Source organism: Grus americana, chromosome 2, assembly GCF_028858705.1.
Source record: "Grus americana isolate bGruAme1 chromosome 2, bGruAme1.mat, whole genome shotgun sequence".
In the NCBI taxonomy this organism is placed as follows: Eukaryota; Metazoa; Chordata; class Aves; order Gruiformes; family Gruidae; genus Grus; species Grus americana.
The window spans coordinates 145,390,346-145,417,423 of NC_072853.1; the positions used below are offsets into that span (position 1 = coordinate 145,390,346).

The 27,078-nt window shown below is 36.8% G+C and overlaps 2 protein-coding genes across 10 annotated transcripts in view; one reads left to right on the forward strand and one right to left on the reverse strand.

Moving 5' to 3' along the window:
* Positions 1–13: 13 nt before the first annotated feature.
* On the forward strand, positions 14–26,988 carry SLC25A40 (solute carrier family 25 member 40). 9 transcript variants are annotated; one of them, XM_054814437.1, is made up of 11 exons: positions 14–181; positions 1,384–1,502; positions 2,467–2,526; positions 3,705–3,811; positions 5,123–5,190; positions 6,714–6,838; positions 8,153–8,326; positions 11,812–11,921; positions 12,243–12,335; positions 14,288–14,368; positions 26,566–26,988. In XM_054814437.1, the coding sequence occupies exons 1-10, from the start codon at positions 132–134 to the stop codon at positions 14,324–14,326; spliced, it is 945 nt and encodes a 314-aa protein (XP_054670412.1). In that variant the 5' UTR covers positions 14–131; the 3' UTR covers positions 14,327–14,368; positions 26,566–26,988. The 9 variants fall into 9 exon arrangements, with proteins under 9 accessions (XP_054670412.1, XP_054670408.1, XP_054670409.1 ...); XM_054814433.1 differs by having other exon boundaries at positions 14,296–14,368; XM_054814434.1 differs by having other exon boundaries at positions 12,243–12,324.
* Positions 21,752–27,078, reverse strand: part of RUNDC3B (RUN domain containing 3B) — a 58,496-nt gene continuing 53,169 nt past the window's right edge. The window contains exons 10-11 of the mRNA XM_054814429.1: positions 26,627–26,742; positions 21,752–24,168 (exon numbers count right to left, since the gene is read on the reverse strand). Coding sequence (XP_054670404.1) covers positions 24,023–24,168; positions 26,627–26,742 — 262 coding nt within the window. The 3' untranslated portion in view covers positions 21,752–24,022. The remainder of the gene's footprint in view (positions 24,169–26,626; positions 26,743–27,078) is intronic.

Below are 27,078 nucleotides of genomic sequence, written 5' to 3' on the forward strand. Positions count from 1 at the left end.
GGGGGGCGGGGAGAGGGGCGCCACCTCCCTCCTTCAGCACACTTCAGGGGTCGAGGCTGGCCGGTGGGCGTGCTCCTCAGCAGAAATCCTGGGGAAGCGTCTCTCCCTCCCGGCCCCAGCAAGGCGGGGGAATGGCAGACCCTTCCGAGGAGCAACCGCCGGGTTCAGCCACTTCCCGCAGGTGCTGCCTCCTGCCGGTGCAGGCGCGGTGCCGGCAGCCTGGGGACTTACCCGGGTTCAGTACCTCCCGCCCCGGGCGTCGCCTGGCTCAAGGGCAGGTCAGCCAGCTGGCCCAGCTCGGGGTATGGCGCAGCCTGCGGGGACTCGGGCACGGCGACAAGCGGCTAGGGGCCTGGCTGAGGATGCTCCACGTTCTTATTGCGGAGGGCTTTGCCTCTCTGGTGGTCACAACCCCGTCGCTGCTTATAAACGGATTATATAGGCTGTTCTGGAAAGTAGTTTTATTATAAGTTAAAAATATATTAAAAAATACAAACCCCAAATTAGTAGTTGTTAGCATCTGAGAGGGGAATTTTGATTTATGCCGCTTAATCTTTCTTATTTGACAGTGAAAATAGCAAAACACGATGTTCCCATCGAGCAAATAAAAAGCTTAGATCAATGTAAATGAATGAAGTTACAATTGTGCCTGTGCACAACGTGCATTTTGAAAGATATGCTTTTATTTGGGGATTTTATGTTCTGAAATGTTTTTATTATTTTCTGTCCTGGCTCGTTGCAGATACTGAGAATATATAAGCTCCTTATTTTTAGATACTGTGACTACATACCTAAAGTATTGTAACCTTGCCTATGCAGCCATACAGCAGGATTTGTTCAAGGAATTAATATTTAATGGTAGCATTAATACTAGTTAGTCATTGTTTATTACATAAGGAGCTTGCCAGGGTATATAGTCATCACTAGTGGGCTCTGACTGTTGGATCAACCAGGAGACCTCTCTGGATTTTCTCACAGGAGTAATGGAAGCAAGAGAAGGGCTAGATGAATTATTCTGCTAATGGGCCCATGTTTATCTTTGTACAGATTATTTACATACTCCTAAACCCTTTGTTGCAGCAAAAGGTAATACATATTAAATATTTAACATGATTTACAAAAAATGTAAACGTTGTAATTAATGTAAGAAGGATTTGGAATATTTGCAGTCATTTAGAAAACTTAGATTATTTATAAAGCATGGCACAAATACTTTAATTTCAAAAAAAATATGGATATGCTTGTATACAAGTAGAAAACTAATACTTACATTATTGCTGCTTATACAGAATGTATTAATGAAAATTTAAAATAATTTTTCTTTAGATTTTTCTGCAAGTTTTGAACATAGTCTTGCAATATGTTTTTCTGTTCCTTTAACAGGTTTTTCTTCTCCAGGAATAAAGCCATGGCTGAAATGAGTGATAGCACCTTAGATAAAACAACCATTATTCAGCAAGCAATAGCCTCTTGTTGTGGAGCTGTAATTACATCTTTATTTGGTGAGGCAAACTATCAAGCTTGCCACAGAGAGAATCTTTGCAAAGTGATTACTCTTCAGTTTGACTCAGAACAATGTGTGCATATATATGGTTTATAAGTTTCTGCTGATATGTTCAACAAGGATGTTTTTGAATAGTTTTCTCATTTTTTTTGTATTTTAACAAATGACATTAATTGAAATCTTTGCCATCCCATAATAATCTTTAACCATTTCTGAAAATAAGAATAATTTTTAGTAACTTTTCATTTCTATGTCTTTTTTCCTCTTGGTGTAGTAATTCATTGCTTGCTTTCTGCAAGAAACGAAATTAGTGATAAAAATTAATTTCCATACTTCCTGCTGCTTAAAAATAGATTTTAAATAAAAATCTGCTTTATGGTGCAAGACAAATCCTGTGAGGCTGGCCCCTGTGAGATGTCCCCTTCACAGTACCACTTCAGTAGTAACAATTTATTCTGCTGTGATGTCTTACACTGTCAAAGCCTTTTTTTTTATTGGGTGTGGTGGTGGTGTCCCTGAACATTGCTTTTAAGGATGGCTTTTTGTTAGGCTTTTAAATTTCTGGATAGCCTGTGGAATTCATCTTCTGCTTCATATTCAGTCATCTTGCTCAGGACCATCTTCCCCATGTGTACCTAAGGAGGCTAACCTTATAAAAAGTTAGCAGTGGAGCGTAATAGCACACATTTTAGCACCTTAAGACAAGATGACGCAGTGGTTTTTGGATGAACTTTGTGTATCTCTAATATTTGTTGTCTGTGCAATTGTTAGTAAATTAGAAAAGATACATATGGTCACTTGTAAACCATACAGGATTTGTACTTCTTTTTTCCTCTGATAACAGTGTAAAACAGGTCTCTTCTTTTCCCTTTGGAAAAAAAAAAGGTCATAGAAGTTTGTGATACACTTTTACATTTTCAGGGCATGTAGGATGTTTCTAAATGACTTCTGTTTCATTTTAGTAACCCCTCTTGATGTTATCAAAACTCGACTGCAAGCCCAAAGCAATCCGTTCTCCAAAGGTAAATAAATGTGTAGTGTAATGGAGGACACAGTTTACTTATTGTTGTATTTGGCTGATAGTTATTATAACACTGAACTACAGAACATTTTCATTTGTTTCACAATAGTTATGTTTGTTTCTTTAGCATAAGTGTGTGTGTGTGGGGAAGCAGCACAGCAATATATACTTGAATTGCTAAAGAAAGAATGTTCCAGTGAACAGACACAGAAAAAAATCCCATAAATAGGTACCATTTTAAACAGGCTTTTTTCTGTTTGTCTTAGTATTTTCATTGTGGCAGAAAGTACAACTATTACTGAGTTGAGTTGAAAAAAATGCTATTAATAAATAACTAAATATTTCATCAGAGGGCTTATGTGATCAGGATGCTATGTCAAAGTTCATCTCCTCCAGAATCCAGGGACTTTTGAAAAAGAGTAGTAAGTCTTACCTAAGTCACTTGCCACTTGGGTTCTAAATAGGCAAAGACTTTATACACTCAAAGATATGCCAATGGTTCCTACTATTTAGTTGTAATTAATAAATGAGATTTAAAAAGAAAAGAGATGACTGGTGTTCTGTGTTGTATGTGGAGATTAATATTTGCAGTCATGCTTGCTGTAAAACAGCAAAAATACTTGTGCCTTCTATCCTGGTTTTAGTAAATTCTAAACCCTTCAGAAATCTGAAAATGTGAAGCTTTAAGTATGTTTTTGTAATGGCAATAATATTTTATCAAACAGGTTCAGAGTACGTGATGTAGAAGAAATCAAAAACAAGTAGAGAGGATGATCTAATATAAATACAGCCTAACCTAAGATATAAAACCTCCACTTGTAATGTGCATGCTGAGGCTACTTAATAAAAGATTTAAAAGTCTGGAAGATGTTCACAGAGTTGCACACAATAGTGACATTCAGATCTTGCGTTGTTCTTAGCATTCAGCAGATGGTTGTATAACATAAGCATGTCTCCTGGAGCCTGTGAGGGCAGTTTCATTTAGTCTGGCACTCAGAGGAGTACATTTGTTCTCTTTCCTTTTACCTAATTTGTCATCATTGACTTTCCAAAATTATTTTATCCCTTTGTGTCTAACCAGAGATAAATCTGTGTTGCCATTATATATAATTTGCAATTGCTGCTGAGTAAGAATAATCTTACAAGCATTAACTATATTCTTATACACCATTTTATTAGGAAAGTGTTTTGTATACTCCAATGGCCTTATGGATCATATATGTGTTTGTGACAATGGGGACAGCAAAGCCTGGTATAGAAAAACTGGGCATTTCAAAGGGACATTGGTAAGAACATTTTATATTTTTATAAAACTGTACATTGAAAACAGTTTTTAGTAGCATACTGTAAATTTATTGGTTTTTTTCAAGATCTAGTAGAATCTGTTATCATTTGAGAGGGTGTTCATGTGGTTACACTGTGTAATTTATATAGTGATTAATGATCCCTTCTGCTTTTTACAAGAAATTACATATTCCTCCCTTAAAAGGAGTAACGGGGCAGCTGCACAGCTCTCCTCACAGGATACTGGCTCTATGGGGTTTTTTTTCCCCACTTGAGCTATATTGCCAATATTTGCTGATTGTAAGTACTGATTTTCTGTACCTGCTTACAGCTCTTCTGTCCACAGATCTCCCAGTATGCTCCTGAGCTGATCTAACAATGCAGATAGTGTTTTAAAGTTAAGTTCATGTGTCGAGTTCTGGATCCATTGAAACCTGTAGGACTAGCATTTTACACAGACACTTGAAGCAGACTTGCTATTGAACACTGTGATGCTGCTTCATTAATCAAGAATTTGTTTGACTCTGCCATTAAATTCCAAATCAAATTTCTGAGAAGAATGAAATGTTCATGCAAAAGGTTTCTTGAGCAGTTTTACAGTGTTAGTTAAAAAAAAAAAAAATTAGTAACTTCATAAGTTTGAATTTTTCAATTAACTGTACTATATTTGTAGAAAGTCACTTAGTTTTCTAATTGGCATGATTTTATGCCCATTTTTGCTGTGACAAGGTGATTCATAAATAAGAATGACTATCATATCATTGAATCGCCTTTCATTTAAAAAAAAAACCAAACAGTGCTGGACAATTCTGCAGTAAATAAAATTGTAGTAGACATTGTAGGTTTCCAGTGATAGGACTGTACAAATACTTTGTTGTATTTGCCCATATAGTTAGTAAAGTGTATAAATACGCTGCTCAGTCATTGGATTTAGTTACATCCTTTCTCCAGTCATTTATCTATACCTTCCTGTATTGTAAGTTTGTTGAAGCTGCTGTGCTGTATTAGATCTGAAAATAACTTATTCACAGGGCTGTCAGTTACTTATAAAAACTTACTACTTTGGTCCTTTAAACATGGAAGGAAATTCTTAATTTCAAACACACAAATATTTCTGTTCAGCTCAGTGGAACTGTTTTTGTGATTAAATATGATAACATTAGCAATTACAAAATTGGAATCTCAGAATGATAAGCCATTTTAGAAACATACCTTTTTTAATACATAAATTTTGTGTTCTGCCAGCTAAAATATATTACTGAGTACAAAAGCTTTGTAGCTCATTATTGCTCTTTGCCTGGTTATATTTTTAGGATGCTTTTGTGAAAATTATTCAAATAGAGGGAATTAAATCACTGTGGAGTGGACTTCCCCCAACACTGTAAGCTCAATGTTCTTTTTTTTTCTGTAACATGTTATAAATTATTGTTAAAAAATTTACTCCATTATTTAGACAAGTGAGTATGCTTATTTCTAAGTGATTTAAAAAAAGAGAAAAGGTAAATTCTGAACTTACAAATAATGATGTAATCAGTTTGATCAGAAATATCTAAAGACTCTATAATTTCTGCCATATCTTGAGATTTCTCCTTGTAACTTCTTTGATACATTCTCAGTAGTTAAGCAGGAATATCAGACTTCATTCTGCCTTTTAGAGGTGGTACCCTTACTGTAACTGTCCCCTTGATAGCATCATCAAATCATAGGGTCAAAGGTGATAGAGAATGCTAGTCTTTGGTATTTGCCATCCTAGCTTGTTACTAATAACTTGCAGTAAGCAACACAGCTGTTTCCACAGATACTCTAGTGATGCACCTCATAAACCTGACTTATTTTTTTTAAACATCTAACTAGAATCTTCTTTATTCCAAAGAACTTTATTGGGTTTTACCCTATACAACTTTGTCATAGAAAACAGATCATTCCTTTTCTCTCCACAAGAGCAATTTAGATATTTAAATACTGTTATCAGATCCCCTCCTGGACTTCTCCTTAGGCTAAACAGCACCAGTCTGTTTTATCTTGTTATTCATATTATGCTAGTACAGCTAGTAATTAAGTTCTCTATAATTATGTCCTGTTCCATAAGCAATCTGAGAAAGCGGTCAAATCTAACATGTATATTAAATTTGTATCTTGTAAGACATGAAGTGTTCTGTTACAGTTCTCTCTTTCCAAATCAAAGAGCCCAGTGGGAAAGCACTGGTACACTTTTAATTTGCACACAGCGCTCGGTATATAGGCACAAAAAAGCAAAGTATGGCAGAGTACAGGCCTTGTTATTTAACCCGCAGCATGTGGCAATTTCAAAATGTGAACTTTTAGGATCTAACTGAACTAAGAGATCTGTATTTCAGCCATGTCAGATTTTTTTTCTTCAATACGTGTTCTGTACTGCTGCAGAGAAGAACCAGCTTCTTGACTGGAGAGAGGTACATGATTTTTAAAAGAAGATCTAAACTATGACTTGTTGGTTTTCCAAACACGGCAGTTTTCTCTGTTTTTTGTTAATGGTGGTATGTGCCATACTGGCACAGATGTAACACAGAAATATAATGTTTTCTTTGCTCACTTCATATTCAGATGTTTCAATTCCATTCCTTTATCAAAACAGTTCTGAAGCTGATACGAAACACATTTTGACTGAGATAATCCACCATAATTTTACTTACAGTTTTTCCTAATGAAATTAAAAACTAGAAAACAGGGAAATCAGTGAGTTTGAAACTCTGAACTAGAGGCAGTGAATCAAAGCCATTGTATTAATGCTTTTACTTCATCCATAACAACACACAGCTGAAGATTTAACTTTTTCCTTATTTGAGCAAAATATCCATACCAGATGGTTTACATTATGCTCCTGCTTTCCTTGTATTAATTTATATTCCCTCTTTTATATTTTAGAATAATGGCACTTCCTACTACAGTAATCTATTTTACCTGCTATGACCAACTGAGTGAAGCTCTGAAATCTAGACTAGGAAAGGATGATGAACACATTCCAGTTCTTGCAGGTTCCTTAAGCAGATGTAAGTTGTCATCTCTTTAAAGTGAAAAATGAAATAAAATACCTGTATGCTGTTTTCTTGGCTTTGCTTTGTTGTTTTGTTCAGTTTTTAAAGTAAGTTTGCTGTGGCTTTAAATGAGAGATAATATTATGTGGAGCTGGGCATAGGAGTGAATACTGTAATATATACCAGTAATAATAGCCACTGTTTCTTAGGCAACGTAACCCACTAACCTGGAATAATGCAATTTATTTTCGCTGTTACACTTTCACTACATTTGTAATTTATTCAAAATTTTATAGTTCTAGACTTCTACCAAATTTAATTTAAGTTTCTACAGTTTAATTTAAGTTTGTTCTGTGGTGAATCTAATAGTAAACATTATTTTCTATACTAGAAGCTACACAGGTAATTACAAAGAAAATGAAAATTGGCCTTGTACTGGTTTTACTACTGTATGATATAAAGGGACTGAATCTCTTTTTTATATTTTTTTATATTTTCTTATCCTTTTCCTCATCTATTTTTTTAGAAGTAGCTCAGGTGATGTATTTTTGGGCTTTCTTAGAAGACTCTGAGAATGTAGTTCCATATGCTGCTTGTGACAACTATGAGGCGGACTGGAATATTAGTGTAAGAATAATTGTTATTCTGTGGGGATGTGGCAAATTGTTCCTATTAAGCTGTTCCAGATTTTAAATTCATAGGTCAAAGAAACCTTATCCCAGCAACAGGAGAAGAGTAAAGTTGTTAAGAGTCTGTTACATGTGTGATGGGAACTTGTTAGTGAGTGATGACTCACTGATCTTTCCACAAGATGCAAGAAAGTTACTTTATCAGATACAGATTGCCTGCTAAATATTCATGATAGTTTAAAATAAGAATGGCAAAGATGCTTAGAAATCAACAAAAGCTTAATCTCTAACCATCATTTTTGTCCTTAACTAAAAAAACCCCACCTCAAGCTCACTTTCTTCAAGTTACACTTACAAATGGTAATTATTGAAAAGTAATCTTATAAGTACTTGAAATTTTCAGCCTGTTTACATAATAAATCTGAAACCAAAAAAAGGATTCTTAACATGCTACGTGGATTACAATGTGCCAGTATTGAAAAAAGGTAGGTAGCCTGTGTGCTCAGCAAGTTTAGGTACCATGAATAGATAGAGTATTCTTATCTCGAAAGGAAACTTACTGGGAATTGTTTCAAGGAAAATGGGAGAGTTGAAAGGAATCAAATATATAAAGCAAGGTGAGACCTGACTTCAATGTTCAGGAAATATTACTAGTAAATGTTGATTAAAAAAACCAAACCCACATTTTTCTCATTTGCAGTTGGTTCAGTCACTGTAGTGAGCCCCCTGGAACTGATCAGAACTAGAATGCAATATCGCAAGTTGTCCTACAAGCAGCTGTACACATGTGTCAGCAGTAAAGTGGCTGCAGATGGATGGCTTTCCCTGTGGAGGGGCTGGAGTTCTACTGTTCTGAGAGATGTACCATTCTCAGGTAGGGTTTATTTTCCGTGCAAGTTTGTGTTACGTCAGAAGATCTGTTTATGCATAAGTCTTTTAGACTTTTTTCTGTGGTTTTAGGTAATTTTAATGGTGAGCTTTAAGAATAACTGAGATTTACTTGTTCTCTTTTGAGTGTTTTTATTTATAATTTCTTTGAGGACCTGATTTTTTTTTCCCATTTTGTTTGTGGATACCAGCTAGTGTTCATTGTTACATTCCCTTTCTCTATACTTAAGACTGTTGCTTTTCATCTTTAGAATTATAGACTGCCAGGTTGGAAGGGACTTCAAGAATCATCTGGTCCAACCTTTCTTGGCGGAAAATTAACTTATGCTTGGCAAAAATTTAGCTTATGCAATGACTGTTTCTGAAGACTTTCAGTAGGAAATTTTCTCTATGATAGGTATAGTGGCTATTTCCTTATAGAGAAATATGCTGCATCTAAGTGTTCTGATGCTTTATTTTGAAAACATATACAAAGAGAGAGTGACACAGTAGTGTCTTTAGGAATTTTTGTTAGGAAGATGAATGAGTTTGTGTAACTGCTCAAAAACCCATGAAGCTAGAGACCTATTTGTTAGCAATGCTCCAAAGTTGAAAGTCTAGAAGAAAAGTCTGATACAGAACATAGCTAGTCCTAGGACTATTCTTTAAGATAACAAAGACAGAGGAGATCATGCTTTCTCCCTTTTTGTCACACCTCTGCTATGTTGTGAGCTACAGAGGTAATTGGATGAGACTGCTAAAGGACAGTTTTCCCACTTGTTAATGCCAATGATGAGAGCCCCTGTCTCTTTGAGTCCTGTTGTTTTCAGAGCACTTGTGGATCATCAGGCATCAATTGTCCTTGAAGCAGTTTCCATCCTTTGGGTAGTACCAGGAATAACACCTCACGTTGGCCCAGAAAAATGCTTCAAACCTATTTTTGGAGGCAGAGAACCCTTGAAGTATTTGACCTGTTATCTTTGTTCTCCTACTTCATTTTCAAGATAATCTGACATGTAATTAACAGTCTAGTGAACCAGTCATTGGTTTGGACTCTTATGGGATTTGACCACATTTAGATGTGCACCTGGAATAAATTTTAAATTGGTTGTGAACCAAACAAGTGCATGGTAAGTGGGGGTGATTAGGATATTTAGTTAAAAATTGCACTTGGCAGTTAAGTGAGCTAACAGAACTAAGTTATTTCAGCTGTTTTCTTTTCGGAATGAATAATACTCTGTTTTCTTTCACTTTGCTACTGGTAGGTGTTTGAAGATGGTGGTTGGACTGTGTTTCCTGTTACTTAATGGGACTTAATTTAGCCATCCGTGATAGGGAAGGCTTCTGAACCTATGGAAACATGCCTTCTCTAAGGCTAAAGATAACTGTCAGAATTCATCTGAACCTTTTGCCTGAAGTGCTTCCAGTTCAATATTTATTTTTATTTTACTTATTTTTCTTCTCTGCCAAATACATTTTAGGCTGTTCTGCTAAGCTTTGTGAGAGAACTCTAAACTTCTTCATATAATTCCCGTTGTCTGAATTCAAGTAGAAACTCTTGTTCTCTTACTGATTTTTGTCTGCAGCAACGTGAGCTTCCTTTCCTCTGCTGTTTTCAACAGAGTGGGAAGATCAGAGGACTGTGAGGGAGTGCCCAAGAAAGAGGGCACTAAGGTGATGTCTGTGTGTTCTCTCAGCGCTTTTCAGATTCTTGCATCCATGCCTGCTGTTCGTCCACCGGTCCAAAACGTCCTCATTGATTTTAAGTCAGTCTCCACACTACTCTGGCATTCACTTAACAGCTGTTGGGCACTTGTCTGTGCCCAGTACTTCGCAGGCATCATGGGGTGCTGGAAGGGTACAGAGACAGGTTAACATGCACCTACTGCCGTATAGGTTAAGGAGTACTGTTAAAGAGCCAGAAGTGAGCAGGCAGTTAGATGCATGAGTGAAGGAAAATGTATTTAAAAAAACCCCACAAAACAAAATTAAATGCTACAAAATTCTGATGATATAAAGGTAAGGGTACTTAATGGTGCTTAATGCCTTTTCCAAATGTGTTTTCTGATTATTTTTTCCTTATAAATACTCTATGCTGTTAAGATGTGCTCCTTTAATACCTTCAGTCTTAGCTCTTCTGTTTGAATGATGCCCCAACAGCATTATGGTTTCTGGTATTCTTACAGCACAATCTGCGCCTTTGCCGCAGTTAGCTCAAGTTAGCTCTTTCAAGAGGAATTAAAATCAGTGTAACAATTTGTATTGAGAAAGCAGCTCCCCGGTGAAAACAGTGAAGCAGCACAGCATGACTCAAGCAGCACAGGGTGATTAGAATTCCACTGTGTTACTAGCCCAAGTGAGAATGCTGTGCTTCAAGCATGCTCCTTGGGAGGCTAGTGAGACTGAATAAAACTTAAACTGTGAATGTTTATAGCACAAGAATTGGGTTAACAATAACACTCGAGTCATTCTTGAAGCAGTGTTGCAGAGAATATAAAAGGTATACAGGGAAGGGAGTCCTGCAGGTGCTTAAGCAAAGTTTTGGATTTAGATAATTTATATTAAATTAGGATTTTGTACATTTCAGTGGCAGGTTTTCCTCAAACCCTGAGAATGCCTTCTGAGATACTACCTACATTTACTTTTGCAAAATGTTGGAGGCCAGGCATATGTGCCTGCATATGTGCATATTGTCTTCATGGCAAGAAAATACTCTGATATTTCTCTGCTGGCACAACCTGCTGGATGAGGCACAGTTATCTTTCGGGATATGCAGCTCTCATTTGCAGTATTTATTTGACCAACTGCCACAAGGAATCATTCTATAATTCAGCCGAGTAGCATATAGTTTAAAGAGTTTTAGTTAGAATGTAGAAAGAGTGCGGTTTAGTTCAGCAAATGAAAACAGAAACAGATGTTATTCCTAAAAGTTGTTTGTCACATTTGCCTTTGACAATCCTCAGAGAGGCATTCCCCCCCTTAGTAATTCCAGAGAGCAAAATTGTCTTGGTTCTCTCAGAATTAAATTTTACACTCCAGAAGAGTATGAGGCAGTCCTGAGGAGCCTTTCATTTTGTATGAAACATGTTTTTGTAGACTTAGTGAGATCTATGAAATGTGTGAAATACACCTGAAAGCATAGCAAATCATTAGAAGCCTACATTTTGATTTATTTTAAAGTGAATTTTAAAAAATCAGTTATGTGAGTTCTGTAGTGCTTGGGTTAAATTATATTAAGGTAGGGGTTACTTTATGGGAATGACAAAATGATTAGGCTCATTTGTATCATATGAAGAAATTTGGAGTATGGAGATAAGGGGAACAAGGCAGTCTGTCCATGGATCATCAGAGAACACTTTTATTTTGCTTCCAGCTTGTTTCTTTTTGCTCCTGTTGCCACAGTAGAATTCTTACATCTGTATTTGATAAAAGAATTTCTGTATTTGACATACACATGTGTTGTAATGCAAGTGCATTTTTTTGTAACCATAGCAATGTACTGGTATAATTATGAACGTTTCAAGAAGATGATCTGTGAGGAAGTTGGTGCACATGAACCAACATTTTTTATTGCTTTTACTTCAGGAGCAGCATCTGGCTCTGTAAGTATATATTTTTCTTTCTAGTACTACTCTTTATTATTGTCACTAATAAACTATTTAAAAGAGGTATGATTTTATATGATTCTCTCAGAAATTGTGTATGTTTTGTGGTGCATCTACTTTAAATACACATGGCCTGGCATTCAAGCTGATTAGGTATATCAGAATAAATTACAGTGTTCTGAAATAGATGACTTTTAGTAATATCAGGCGCTTGGAATATCAAATCTAGTTTTAAATTGTGTGCATTTTAATTTAAAAATTTTAATTAAATTTTAATTGTTTGTGCTCTACATTAAAACTGATTTCTTTTCCTGATAGATTGCAGCTGTCATAACTCAGCCATTTGATGTAGTGAAAACACATAGGCAGACTGAACTTTGGGAGAGTGAGACCTTAAAAAGTAAGTTGCTGGTAAGGAGGAAAAAAACCCCATAATGTTTGGAAAAATAAACCCTAGTGTTTGAGTATATAGACTTTTGGTAGGAATTGTAAATATTTGCCTCATCTTCTTAAGTTTATCTAAAAATTCTATCACTAAGGCCTTTATTCTTCTGTAACACCTTGTAGGATATTTTTTATCTCCTAGGATAAATCCAATATTTCATTAATGGCATAGAGGAGGGAAAAGATGTGTGTTCAGTACCATTTAGGTTAATAAGATGGTATAAAATATAAACAAAATAATCCAGAGCTAATACATTCAGGCAGACCAATTGCAAATTTGTATACATTTAAGTAAGTTATATTTAAATAGCCAAAAATTTAATTTATTAAAAGACTTAAGTTGTTAAAAATAACATGATAAAATGTTTGCACATTCACTACCACTTTCTTCTTTGTAATGGTATTCTTCTTTTGTTAAATATTAGGCTAGAGAGAGAAAGCACTGCGCTCAGTTACCTTCTTTTTGTGTGATTTCAAATAAATTATTTTTTAGGACACATTAGTGAATATCCTAACAGCTTTAAAGGATGAAAGAGGAAGGAAGTTTCTTTTTAGTTTTGTGTTCAATAGAGCACCACTGTGTTTTATACAAATTCAAGTTTTATCTAAAACCTTTTTTTTCCATTTTTTGGGACCCAGAGCAGTGAGGGACTTCAGTTAACTTAAATGAACGTTATATGGCATTAAGATTACAGACCAGTAAAAAGGCTGCGTACTCAGTTTCTACTTAGAAACTAATTTGAGGGCCCTAGTTCAGAAAGATGTTATGAAAACTTAGTGCTCGCTTTTTGTCGTCAATTTTTTTTCTGGTATAATTCTCAAAAAAACCCATATTTATGTTTCATTGCAGAACAGACAAAGATCGAAAAAGCTTTAAATTTAAATAGTTTCTGTGTTTCAGTTCTTCCCGTGTGCTGATGAATGTAAGCATTCATTGCTAACGCCATTTTGAATCACAGTAGCTGCCATATATTTATTAGGCTGATATTAACTAGATTAATATATATTAAAAATTTCATTATGGTTATCTAGTTTAATTCTTTCCAAATCCAGTTGCTGTTAGAGTTGGACACTGACTATGCGTCTACATGTTTTCTCTCTGTGGCTGCAAAAATATTTTGCAGCTTCCAAATGCTGTAGCATGTTCCTGCTGAACGTATTCTATGAAACTGTTTTATTTTAATCTAGAAAAAAATTTCATAGCCACTGTCATATTACAGATCAATGAAAACAGCATGTGCAGAGTGAAATAGCACAAAAAAATTCCGCCATTTCAAACAGTTGCATATGCCTTCAATGCAAATTGCTTCTTGATGCTGCTGCAGATAGGTTGCTTATGGTATCCGATTTAGCTCTACAAAGCACTGCGATCCATATCTCATAGGCCTATGCTTTCTTAAACTAACTTATAAATTTTGGGGAGGATTTGATTTTTGTAAACTTAGACATAAGGTATAGTGTCCTAGCTTAATTATTATATTCATTCTTAGGATTCATTCTTATGATATCAATTCTCAAAACTTACCCTTTAGATTCAGCTTACCATAAAGGAAAGTTCTTGTTTAAAAATCTGAATTGTGATGATCTTTTAGCTGCATGTATAAAGTGACATAGAGGGGGACTGGCTCATTTGAAAGTTAGTTGACTTTTTTTCAACTCTATCAGTTACTCTAGTAAGGAATATTGTCTCTGTTCATATACCTTACTCCAGATGTTACTGCAAGTTTTTCCATGTCATGCTATTGTAACTTGAGCATTGTATGAATTTAACATCCTGTATAAATAGTATGAATAAAATTAACATAAAATTAATTAAACCTAATAATTACATCTGAAGTGACTGTCTCTGATTTCTAAAAATATTTTTCTGTGGCATTGTGTATATTGCCTAATTCACTGTTCTCTTATGCTATATTGAGTTCCACAGAAGGACTGTACATCAACCTGGGCAGTTATGAGGAAAATTGTCGCTAAAAATGGGATTACTGGATTACTTGCTGGTAAATCTTTTGATATCTTCCTAAAAAAACTCAGACTAGAAAGAAAGTTTTGGGTTTTTTAATCAGTAACAAGGGATTATAGATGTTAACATGCATAAATGATATAATATTTCCATCTCTGTGAACACTCTCAGTTATGGAATAGTTTGCATATATAAAGCAACAGACAAACACACATCCAGAGGGAATTTTGGTAATCTTTTTGCAAGTTACTAAGCTACAGCTGTCCAAGATGGACATGATGTATTTAAAAAATAATTGGGCTTGACAGATACAGCTGTATTGGCAATTAAAAATGGCAGGAAAAGGTTCAGTTCAGGAAATAGTTTTTTTTCTAATTTAAATAATTTGTTGATTTCTTAAACTGTCATGCTTGGGTTTTTCAGAAGGAATTGGTACAAAGGAAATTTAATAGATTGTAGGTTTGGAAGCTACAGTATAGAGGTGTTTCTAGACTGAGAAAGTTTCTTAGATGCAGTTTTTAGTCCAGTGCTAAAAATTTCCAAACTGTCAGTACTGTTGCAGTACCTATATTTAGGAATAGCTATCCTAGTTTTTCTTGTTCATCTCATACTAATTTCTATACTCAACTTTCTGGGTTCTTTCTGTCTCAGAAACAGACCTTAAGCTTCAGTGGTATTTTTCTGTCTCCTTTCTTAAGTCTTTGAAGAAGATGCATTATTGAGAACCCAAGAAATCTGAGTATGGAATGGATATTTTGCAGTAGAATTCACATAATAAAATACTGTTACTGGCTGGTGGAATACTAGGCTCAGGATAGATCCCATCTATGCTATGATGCAGTCATTTAAGTTGGACTTCAATGCTGATGTGTACAGAGGACTGGAAGATATGGCAATTATATTAGTATTTGTTTGCTGGATGGGAGTAATTATGTCAAATACTGTATAATATTTGAGATGTTCAAGGTCATGCAACTATTGCCCAATACTTTTTTCCTTTAAATTTTCTATCAAACTAGAAACATTATTTAAAATCTTTGTTAAATTTTTATGTTTAAACAGATGGAGAAATGCAATCTTGACAGTTTATTGAGTTCTGAATGAGACAAGGAGGTTTTAAATTTTACTTGTACGTTATCTCGTGTACTCGCATGAGTGTACATATCTTATGTGACTTTCTTACCTTCACTGACCCTATCGAGGGACCATTGCAGCCCAGCTGTGTCCAGTGTTCAGCACATCAGTACATAGTTTAGTATGTAGCTGGTGGTGTTTCAGTTCCTCTGAGCCATTCAGTAACAGTGGCATTCTGTCTTAAAACCCCATTTTGATGTGTAATAATTCCTTGATGTATTTTATTTTTCTTCTTACGTGGACTGTCTTAAAGACTCCCTTTTAGTCTTTTTGATAGCTTTGGCAAAGATCACTTTTTAGCCCTGGACTAGCGCAGTAGTTATTTCTACTGCTGACCAGCACAGATGTATCCCAGGCCATAAGGGATGTATCATAAGGTATCTTGGCCATTTAAACCCTGCATATTTATTGAACAGAAAAGAAACCCCCAGGAATACCTTCTGCTGTCTTTTTCAAATCCTGGCAACTCTCTGAAACTGATGACCCCTACCAAATCGTATATCCTAGATCTTGGTACTAACTCAAAACCTCCAGCAACAAAGCTGGCCATTTTTCTGAGACGTCCAGCAGGAGGTATTATTCCTCCTTATTTTCCTCATTATGGCTCAATTGTAAGATGACTTTCTGGCAACAAGGCATGATCACAGAGGCTCCTGAGACCTCACGAGACTTATAGGTGTTTTCTCCACTATATAATCAAACTGCCCTGGCCAGAATAGGGACTTTGTGAGCTGGCAAGTGTTACATGAGACAAGAAAAATGACATTCCAGCACTGAAGCAAAAATCCCTCACTGTTACCTCATTCTGAATCTGAGGATTTCTTTCAATTCTTAAGATCTTTCGGAGAATGTGCCATTTCTGTAGTTACCAAAAAGGGTTGACTCCCTTCTGAGATAGTCACCAGTCCTTTCAGTAATTTGTAGTCAATTTAGCCAGATCCCAGAATATTCTCTTGGAAAACAACATGGACATTTTTTCAGAGATTTGCAGATATTTGGCAGCAGCTGTCATGGATCCTGCTAGACTTCTGTCAGAGGTTTCTAGTTGGCATGCTCTGTCTAGTTGGCATGTGAAACAGGAAGAAAAGATTGGGTTTCCCTGAAATTGGAGTTCTTACATTCTCATGCATTGTGTCCTAAGTAGCCATAGAATGCAACTTCTAGTTTCCAATCTGGTAACTAAAACCAAAAGTGCTTTGATCATTTAGCTATATGCTAATTTCCTCTCTGCAACTATCAGATACTCCTTAACCCATATGCACAGGAACTTCTCCAATAACTAGACTGCATGTCTCTGTACCCTGGGAGAACTTTGTGGTGAGCTACTGTGGGCCCAACTAGTTTTTAGACAACCTGCAAGATGGAGCTGGAACATTGCTGTCCCAATGGGAAGGTCTTCTTGGCTGTAAAGCTTAGCATGCCTGAGGAGTTTTAGTAGAAAATTTGCTTTTCCATAAGAACATTCTTGAAATAAAAAATTTAATCAAGTCTTCACTTCTTTAAGAGTTTTGTGCAATTTTTAGATAATTTGATATTGTATCTACTGTCCCTCAGGAAATACAACATTGCAGCTCTGTAGCAAAGCAGAGCCTTAGACCAGACCATTCTCAAAATTCTGACTAGAGCAGTAACAGTATCAGACTAACATCTCTTCCATGGAGTGACAAACTTTCTCTTAGCAATCCTGAAGATGCCATTGGAGGTGCCTGTCATTCTTCTGATAGTTGGAATTCGCTCTCTCTCTTCTTATTTTCTTTCCCTTTTACATTAGAGTAGATCTCTACAACTTAGTAAGCATCACAGCAGATATCTTGAGTTCTTGAGACACTCTACATCATATAATTTGTCCCTCTTCAATCTCTCAATACATTATTTCTTCTTGAGAGTCTACTTCAAGTGGAAATGCTTCTGTTCTGAATGGAGAGAATTGTCTGTGCCTCGTTATTTCATAGAGGAATGGGGGACGCTGAAAGTTTTCATCCATAGGTTCAAGAGCAGTAGTATGGCCGACTATGGAGCCATGTGAGAAAGACACTGATATGTTCCTTTGGCTCTTCTAGATGTTTATTTCTGTACCTTACAGAAAGCCATAGTTTATATCTTACCTTCTGAAATACTTGTGCTACACTGTGGTTCATCACCATTACAAAGTTTGTCTGAATAAACATCAGGGTGTTTAGCAACATGTTTGCAATCATCTCAGCCTGTATCAAATGAAATGGGATATTTTTTTCCTGGATGATGGCTTGGTATGAGGTTCCTAGTTCCTCCAACCTACCTATAACTAAACATTCTTCCACTGTTCAAAGAAATGCATTTCATGGTGAATGCTTGTAAGTTTTGCTTCACACTCTTCAGTCCACAATTCATATCCAAGTGAACATCAATATGGAGGTTACTGTGTTACATTTTTGGGAGGGCACACATATGCTGTGCTGTGATTATCAGGCATTCTTTAAGACCTGCTATTCACAAGCACACTCACTATCTACCTTCTCTCCCTTTCCTGTATTGTAGCTGAGTGGCAGTTAAGAGGAAACTCAGGTGGTGCTGGGCATTTTCACTCTGTGTACCCGAGTATGCACAAAGGCAGTCTGCGATTGCCGCCACGTGTGGCAGGAACTGAGAGAATAAGAGTTCCCAGCCTCACATGACAGTACAAATGGATATTCACAGTGTAAATGTTAAAGCTGATTACACATCCTCAAGAATTCTAATTACTGGTTCATATCTTTTTGTGAAGAACTACTATCATTCATTAAACAAAAGCAAATCTTTACCTGGGAGTGAAACTTTGCCTTTGTTGAATATGTACATTCACGTAGTTCTATCAATAATTTACTAGCCCAAGTATCACCAGAGTAAAACAGCATTGCTTCTTAACTGAACTGTTTTTAAAGTGTTTTGGTTTTGAATATCCGCCTTTCTATGTACGGCAACTGGAGATTGAAAATTCAACCTTGAATGTATGTAAAATGCTCCTAGTCACAAAGTGCTTTTGACTTCCTATGTGCTCACCTCTGGATTTTCATCTCCCTAAGCTTTCTCGCTTCCCCAGTACTTGTCGTTCAGGTCCCCCCATGCCCTTCACCCAGGCTGTAGGGGAAGAGATTCCCGTTCTTTCTGTTTTCAGCCAGTCTACCTGATGGGTGAGGCTGCTGTTGTCCTGTCCTGTTGAATGGCTGGGGCAATACTCTGCTGTTGCCATGCACACAAGTCCTTTGTAATGCACGTCTTGTCGTGTGTGACTGGCAGCCTAAGGAGGAAATGACAAGATATTGAGATTAAAATGATACCGAGATAAAAGCCTATAGTAGTTCATACTTAAACGAAGACCTGCGAGACACTCCAAACCCACGATACTTACCAGTCCTGACAACACTGTTCATTCAGGCTCCTTGTGTGAATGGCTACACAATTGGTTGAAGACTTGTTTGTGTTTGTTGAAAGAGATTAAATTGCTTTACTTGCTGTACAGTGCTGACTTAGCTGGGTAATAGGACTTGCATATTTCAGAACACTGGTGCCAGCAGAATGCAAGACACCACAAAGTATCAATATTATTAGACATTTTGGGTAGCATTTAGTTAGGATACCTGTATTTAGGCCTTGACACATGAGTAACAAAGTGTAGAGACATCCTCTTGATCAGCAACTACCTCACATCGGTCACCCACATGTAGGTGAGATGACTGGGGGTATTCTGCTACTCTTCCAAAGGGACAAAGTTTTCCATAGGTCATGCATCACCTGTGCTAAGCTCTATATAGATGTCTCTGCCTTTGAAGTGGAAGTAGATGGTTGTGTGTAGCCAAGTGGGTTCAGCCTTGTTTTCCTGCCTCTAGCTAAACTGAATCACTTTCTATCCTCCACTGACAAGATCACAGTTGATTGTAATGGGAGACATTTAATGACTAAATCCTATTGTTTATATGCATGACCAGGACCCTGCCATTTTAGTAAAGGTGCTGTAGGTCTTGGGAGATAGTGGCAGGAGAATCACACTTTTTACTCAACTGTTGGTGTGAAGGGCTGAGACACATACTGCACTGCTGGTACAGCCCAGAATGGTGCTTGGGCCCTTTCCTTTCAGGATTCAGGGCTTCCAGAACCTCTTACTGTCCCACCTGCGAGGTCAGAAGCCTCTGCTTGTCCCATGTGAGCAGGAAGTTTGCACTGACACCTCGGGGAGGGCACTCAGCCCTCCTCAGAGCCGCCTCTCTTGTGCTGGAGCAAAGCAGCCCTGTGGGTCACCACACTCCACCTCTGTGGAGAGATGGAAGGGGCAGAGACACAACGGACCTAAGGCAGGCAGGCCACACGGGATGGCATAGGTGAGCACGTAAGGTTATTAGTGGTGATACCTACAGCCAGGAATTGCAGTCTTTTGGAGAGGTAGAATCCCACTTCACACTGATATACCATGGTATCAATATGTTGTGACCACTAAGTGGTACTACAGCGCTTCGGGCTGAAAGTGAATGATAGTGAATACTTTCCTTTCTCTTCCGGGCAGGTATTATTCCACGGCTGTTTAAAGTTGCTCCTGCTTGTGCTATAATGATCAGCACATATGAATATGGAAAGTCTTTCTTTTCTCATTTAAATGAAAAAATGAAGCAGCATCCTTAATTCTCCTTCATCCAATTGTATGAAGTCAAGATATATGGTGAAAGATGTGCTAAATTCAAATCTGTCAAGGCATTTTCTAGAATTCCCAGTGAATTTCTGCTATTACATTTGGTAGCTAAATACAACTTCCTTTTTAACTATTTCCACAAAAGATAAATTTACTTTTTTCTTAAGAAAATACACATGATCCTTAAACTATCATTGAAGATTTCATGACTTCTCCAGCAGCTAGAGTGAAAAAAGAAAGGAGAAAAAAAAAAAGGTGCTGACTGTTCTTCAGTGATGATTAAAAGGGGAAAAAAATTGAGGATGGACAGAGCAATGAAGAATAATCACTGCCACTGTGTTAATTTTCAGTCTGGCTAAACATTTTTGTTGGATATTTAAAATTATGTTTAGAAAATGTTTTGGGCTTCCAATTGTATGATATGACTATTCCTCCATAAGGAGGTTGATATAGAATGAATGCAATAAATGCTTATTTATTCCTGCTTAATACATGTTTGATTCTGTGCATGTTTGTTTGTTATTTGCAGCTCTATATTTTGAGTAAATGCATATTATAAATTAGTCTTTGCCTGCTTTAGCTCAAACTGGAAGAAGTACATTGTGCTTGTTAGAAACCCAGAGAGCATGGGGAATATGCTGATAGGTGCTGCAGTGGGATTGTAGTTTAAGGTAATAATCTAGGAAATCAAAGCTCGCCCAGGCACTGAAGACAACTGCCTGCGCTGGTGTTCTGGGGGAACGCTCCTGCCCGTGTTTTTGGGAGGCTCAGGCTGTCTCTGTCACAAAGTGCCGAGGCAGGGCCAGACTCCCTCCGGGAAGCACCGCCCGTGCACAGTTTGTGTGGAATCTCCTGGTTTTGAAGGCCAAGTTTGCTGGCATAACCACCGGTGGTTCCACGCCAGTTTGACTCAGCTGTGTATCTATCTGGAGGCAAGAGCACATTTAGTTTACTTCTATAGACGCAGCCGTTGTCTGTTGCAGTGTGTTGCACACACGCAGTATAAGCAGTTGCAGCATTTCCCTTGCCCAAAGGCACTTGACTTACTGAATCAGAGCTTCCTCTCTATGATTTTTTTTTTAAATTATTTTTTAACTACCCTCACTACATCCCTTCCTTCATGCATTTTCAATAAAGTGGTTGAATTTTATTTGTTGCGTATTTTAATGAGGGGGTGTGCTAGTACAAAAGCAACTCTGGAGTCAGGTCATTAAGGCACCAACTTTCAGGTGTGTTTAACCCAACAGACTTCAGTCCTATTCTACTACGAAGAAGGTATCCCAGTGTGTGTTTGGCCTTGGTGAAAATCCATCACACACTGAAAAATGCTCTAGTTGTAAAGACACAAGGTACAAAGTTACAGCATACGGTGCAGGCAAGAGGTACTGCCAGGGAAGATACTTGACACTGTTCCCCTGTTGTGATTTTCAAAGTAATTTTACACCACAACCTCAAAATAAGGCCTAAGAGAAAGTAACTAACAGCAGATTTTGGATGGCATTGAATGAAATACAGCAACAAAAACAAAGTCTCCCTGTTTTGCATGAAAAGAATTTGCTATAAGCTCATTAATACAGTAATTTGCCAAATGGTCTTATTTTATCCTGTATGATTAAAACAGAGACAAAAAATAGTAATTAGCGATGATACAAAATGTTTAATTTACATGCAACACTTATGGAACGTCAAGGCAACTAGACATACAGTTTTGGCATTTTTTCAATTTTTTTTGAAAAATGATTAATGTTTAGAACTGAGAAAGACACACGTAACTGACTTCCCATGCACAAAGTGACACCAGAAACTCACGGTGGTGCCAGGCTACATAAAAGACCTCAGTTAAATGACACATGAATTTCACACCAGTAGCTCCAAGAAAAGAGCCATCAGCGAACATGACTGAAGATCATGATTATAGCCCCCTCCAAAATACTGATGTAGTGGGAGAAGTGTTTAACAGCAAACAAGACTGATTAAATCACTGTACCTTGATGTGGAATGTTAACTTGTGGAATCCGGATTCCCTCTTTGTAGTTGTAGTAAAAATGCATCTCTAGTTTACAAATTAGTATTGAGTAATGTCACTCAACTGCAGTAAGAGAACAGGTGCTTAATGTGATAACAAAAAAAAACCAACCCAGTTACATGAAGTATTGGACATTCTGACTGTATGAAAGGATTTAATGGTCTGAGTTTATTATGGCGAAATTAATTGGGCGGGTACATAAGGGCTCGAAAGACAAGGTCTGGTGGATTTGGGAAGCTGCTTCAAAAATCTGCATTAAAATGGCACCAGTAATTGTTTACCCTGCCATGGGTGCAGTAACCTCCAGCACTGCGGACTAGAGTTGAGGAGATGCATCTTGAACTTCCTCCAGCTAAATCCAACAGCGTGTTGTGTTCCGGAGATACATAGCCTCATACTTACAAAGGCTAAACATTTCCTGTAGTTTTTCATAAAGGTAAGAATGAATCCTCTTTCTTTTAAGCCCACCTAAGAGACCAGGTTATAGTAGTAGTGCCAAGGTACCCTTACAAGAGGCAAATCAACTAAAACTGTACAGAGTGTAGTGACATACTGTAAACACCTAAGAGTAAGCAACAATTAAAAAATCTGTCTTGTATTGCAGCTACTCATGTAAACAATTTATGAAACTTCTTTGGCACAAAAAAGCATTTTCCCTAGCACTTATAAATACGACGTACTTACATGCATTTAAGTTTTGTTTAAAAAGTTACTAACCATACTGATAAGCATTACCTTGATTAGCAAAATTGTATCTTACAAAGAATTAAGAATATAGTTTGCAATTCAAAAATTAATTTGCAAACTTTGAAACTATAGGGTAGTCTGGAAAGTTAGTTTCATTTAAAAAAATGTCTCCTCTTTTTTTTTTTCCCCCCATCAGTAATTTAAATCAGTGGCAAGTAATTTGAGAAAACTGACTTAAGTTCTGCCTTATTACCTAATCAAGAAAAATACCTATTGCACTACTACAGGAGTGAGAAAAATCTTTAACATGAGAATACTGTCATTACATAGTCTTTGTTTCCCCTTTTTCAGTCCCCTTGGGATCTTGCCAATAAACACACAATCCAAGCTTCCCAAGGTGCTTACCCCACCATCCTTAGTCCCCATCTTTCCAGCAAGGCCAATAAGCCAAGATATTTCTCATATAATGTTTGATTATCTGTAGCTCAGGTCACTCAAAAGCATTTAGCGAGTTTCCTCAACATTTACAAATTGCTTAATTTAGATGATCCACTTATATTTGTTATTCACATGCAACTTTAGGAATTAGTAAGAGTGTTTCAGTGAGATTCTTCAGTGTGATTCAGACATCTCCTAAGTGCCATGGTACAAACAGGAATGCAAAAATTTAACACTGAGTCAACTTGAGAAGAGCTGTTGAAGGGTTAAATGTGCTATTTGAGGTCCTACGCAACATACACAGATGAAAAGCTGGATTTGCTTACAAAGACTGGCGTTAAGGATTCCCTGTCTGTTCTGCAAGAGTTGATAGATATTTAAAGCACTGCAGAGAAGCACTGTGGCTAGAGTAGAGCCAGGCCATTGCAAGGAGAAACAAAGGTCATGGCAGTTAAGTAGTCATTTCCAACTGTTTCATTTTAAAAATCAGTCATAAGCATCAGATTATATGTCCTGTACCTAACCAAGAGCTTTAAATTATTCAAGACTGAAATAGAAAATCTGAAAAGTCCTCCAGAGGGCGGGGGGGGGGGGGGAACAACTTTGAATGAAAACTGACAGAATTTGTGAATTAAACAGGTAACCATGAAAAGAAACAATAAAGCCGCTAATTTTTTAACTTAGGACTAGCAGTCTTCATTGCAAGTCATTTTATGGAACATAAACCAAATGCGTACAACACAAAGCTCTTCCTTCTTGTGTGTATCTCAAGATGGTGTTAAGCCTGGACTTGTCATCTCTGTTGTGGGACTTGCAAGATATTCACTTGATTTCAGACTTGTGAGAGATTTGTAGCTGGCTACTGAAGTGAGAGAGCCACAAAGACCAAGCAACGATGGAGTGTCTTCCTTCCCTGTTAAGAAAAACAAGAATTAAGCTAATAATTTTTACAGCACAAGATGACCTGACCACAAAAAAGTGAGGGAGCAGAAAAAACTGTTTCATCTACACTATTATGAATTACATATTACTGCTTCAACACACGCATACTTTGTAAATGCAATTAGAAAGACACATAATTTATGCCATACTTTCCCTATCCAGATGGTAAAGAGAACTTACTACCCGTGCGTTACAGGCTGGGCTGTAGTCAGGCTCCTACAGAGTGAGATTCAGAGGCTCCACTGACTACATGGAGAACAGAAGTTATGAATTCAAGCACTGCTTTTAGTCGAGTACATTATATCTAAATGGAAGTGACATTACTAATACGACATCAGTACCAGAGACCTAATTTTGAATCCCTTAAAAAGGAGTAGAATTAACTGGAATCAGGACATATTTCTTTAAAAATACAGATGTTTTGTTTTTTAATCTTTCGTAATTTGAAGTGCATTAGGCTCTGACCACTGGAACAAGCCCTACAGTGTAGGGGTGGCAGTGCAAGTATCTGCCCTGTCATCCAAATACACTTGACAGTTATCATGCAACATACCTATAGGTATAAGACTACATTGGACAATTTTTCTATTTATTTTATGACTTCCCTTCTCAGAATCAAGTGATTTTGTGCCAACTGTGCTAATAAATTATGAAGAATTTGATCTGCCAGCATCTCCCTATTTCATCCTCCTGGCTCACCTGCAGAATAGAAAAGATCACCTTAAACTAGAAATTAAAATCAACTTAAGAAGGTCTCAGGCACAAGATTTCATTGATAAGTCAGTCTAACAGAATTTTTTAAAATCACATCTATAAAGAACCTTTTCTTAAAATTGTCTCCTGTTCCTGACAGAAAAGTTTTATTCTCATGAGAAGGATGTAAGAAAAAAAACCCACCAACCCAAATCATGCCCTGCCCAACAATTCATTATGAAAAAAAAACAACGCAAGTGACATGTAGTTCTCTTGCATTGTTTATGGTTCTTATTTAGCAATTTCCAGTAGATTTTAGGTCTCACCTCTACTGAGCTTTTTTCAAGTGACTGAATAGCTTTCCCTAAAGAATGAACTCAATTAGCACTTTTAAAGAGTGTTCACTTTTAGAAAAATCTTTATTTCCATAAAAACTACCCTTTAAAGACTAGATTCCATGTGAGGACATAAAATACACAAAGAGCAGTGTAACACTGTTTGGGCACAGCTTTTTATTTCAACAAGTGTGAAGCTAAAAATCTGACTCCATGAGTGGGCTTAATAGCAATGTGAAAGTTTAGTACTTCTAATCTTTTAATTAAGCTGCCATACTGAGAGTTAGACCAGAGGTATTTGAACAGCAGGATCAGATGTTGTGTCTTACAAAATTATATTAAAGCTTAGGTACTGATGAACCTCAGTAATTTAGAAGTGAGATGTTATGCTATCTTTAAAAACAGAGTCTTGAAATCATTAAACTATTATTATTAGTGGTTTTGCCACACCTTAATTTACAGAAGATAAAACAAAGCATAACTTCAAAGGATTAATATTGCAAAAAAACCAGTTGAAAGTAGATCTGCACAAGAACTCTTTGTAATAGCCATGCTGATTCTAGCTCATTTTCTCTAAGCTAAATAATTTAGATTTTAAGACTGCTTACAGTTTTAAAAAAAGTTCTAAATTTTACATCCTTGATATTTTAAAACCAAGAAATTTTACAGTTATGAACTACTAGGGCTCTGTATTGCAAGTCTATTTAAAGTTAACACCTGATGAGATACAAAAAGGATTTTTATAGCAATTTATATTCTGTATCCAAAATACTACTATTTCAGAAGTCTTCCAGCATTTTTCTGCTTTTCACAATTGCCCACAAGATGGAGCAGCTAAACTTCAATCAGCATACAGATTTTGAGGGGGGGGGTATATGTGCGTTTATTACATTTATATTCTAGCCTGGTTCATATCACGTTCATCTCCCTACTTTAAGAGAAACACTGCCAGGCTGCATCTGCACAGATAAAAGTTGAATGCAAGATGTAAGAATGACAGTGGTAGTTGCAAATCCAGTGCCTGTAATCTTTCTTTTAAGAAACAAAAAAGGAAGCTTAAAGAACTCAAAAGATTTGAGTTAATTATAGCAGAAAGATGACAGAAGATCCTCCTTGTAGCTGAGCTATCTCTGGTTCTGTGATGGAGAAGGAAGATATGCAACATATTTGAAGCTTAGCTTTAAATACAGCACAAAGTGTTATAATCATTAGGGGAGGATCTTCATAAATTCAAACTTATTTGAAGTACAGTCCTCGGGGAAACTGAAACAATTTGCATAACAATGAAAAAATATGCTGTTTAATGCATATTGTGTTCACACTGAAAATTCATCTCACAGGGACTGAAGACCAGAGCTATGAAGAACAAAATAAAATGAAGCCACCAGACTGGCTCCGTACCTTCATTTAACAAGTTCATTCCATCCTGCTTTCCATCTTGTGAGTGACCTGGATCCAGAGAGGACTGAGAAAGACTAACTTCTGCTGAAAGTTGGTCCAGACTTTGAAAACTTTTCCTGCAAAGCAAGTAATATTTAATAGTAACACATTTAAAGGTCTAATTAGGTATCTTCAATTCTCCTTAAAAGTTTTCCAAAAACAAACAAACAAAACCCCTAAGCAGTTAATCTTTCCTGTCTTAAACACTTTTGTTTGTTTGTTTCCTAAATCACTGTTGTGTTTTGTTTTTTTTTCTTTAATTAATCCAAAGGAAGGAAATTTTTATGGTAAGCGAGAGAAACCGATTTTTTTCTGCCAGCTAATCCTTGCACATTCTAACAGGTAATTCCAATAGGATGCATTTAAAAGTATGCTAAGGGAAATGTATAATTTTGAGTTTCCTTGTTCCTCTA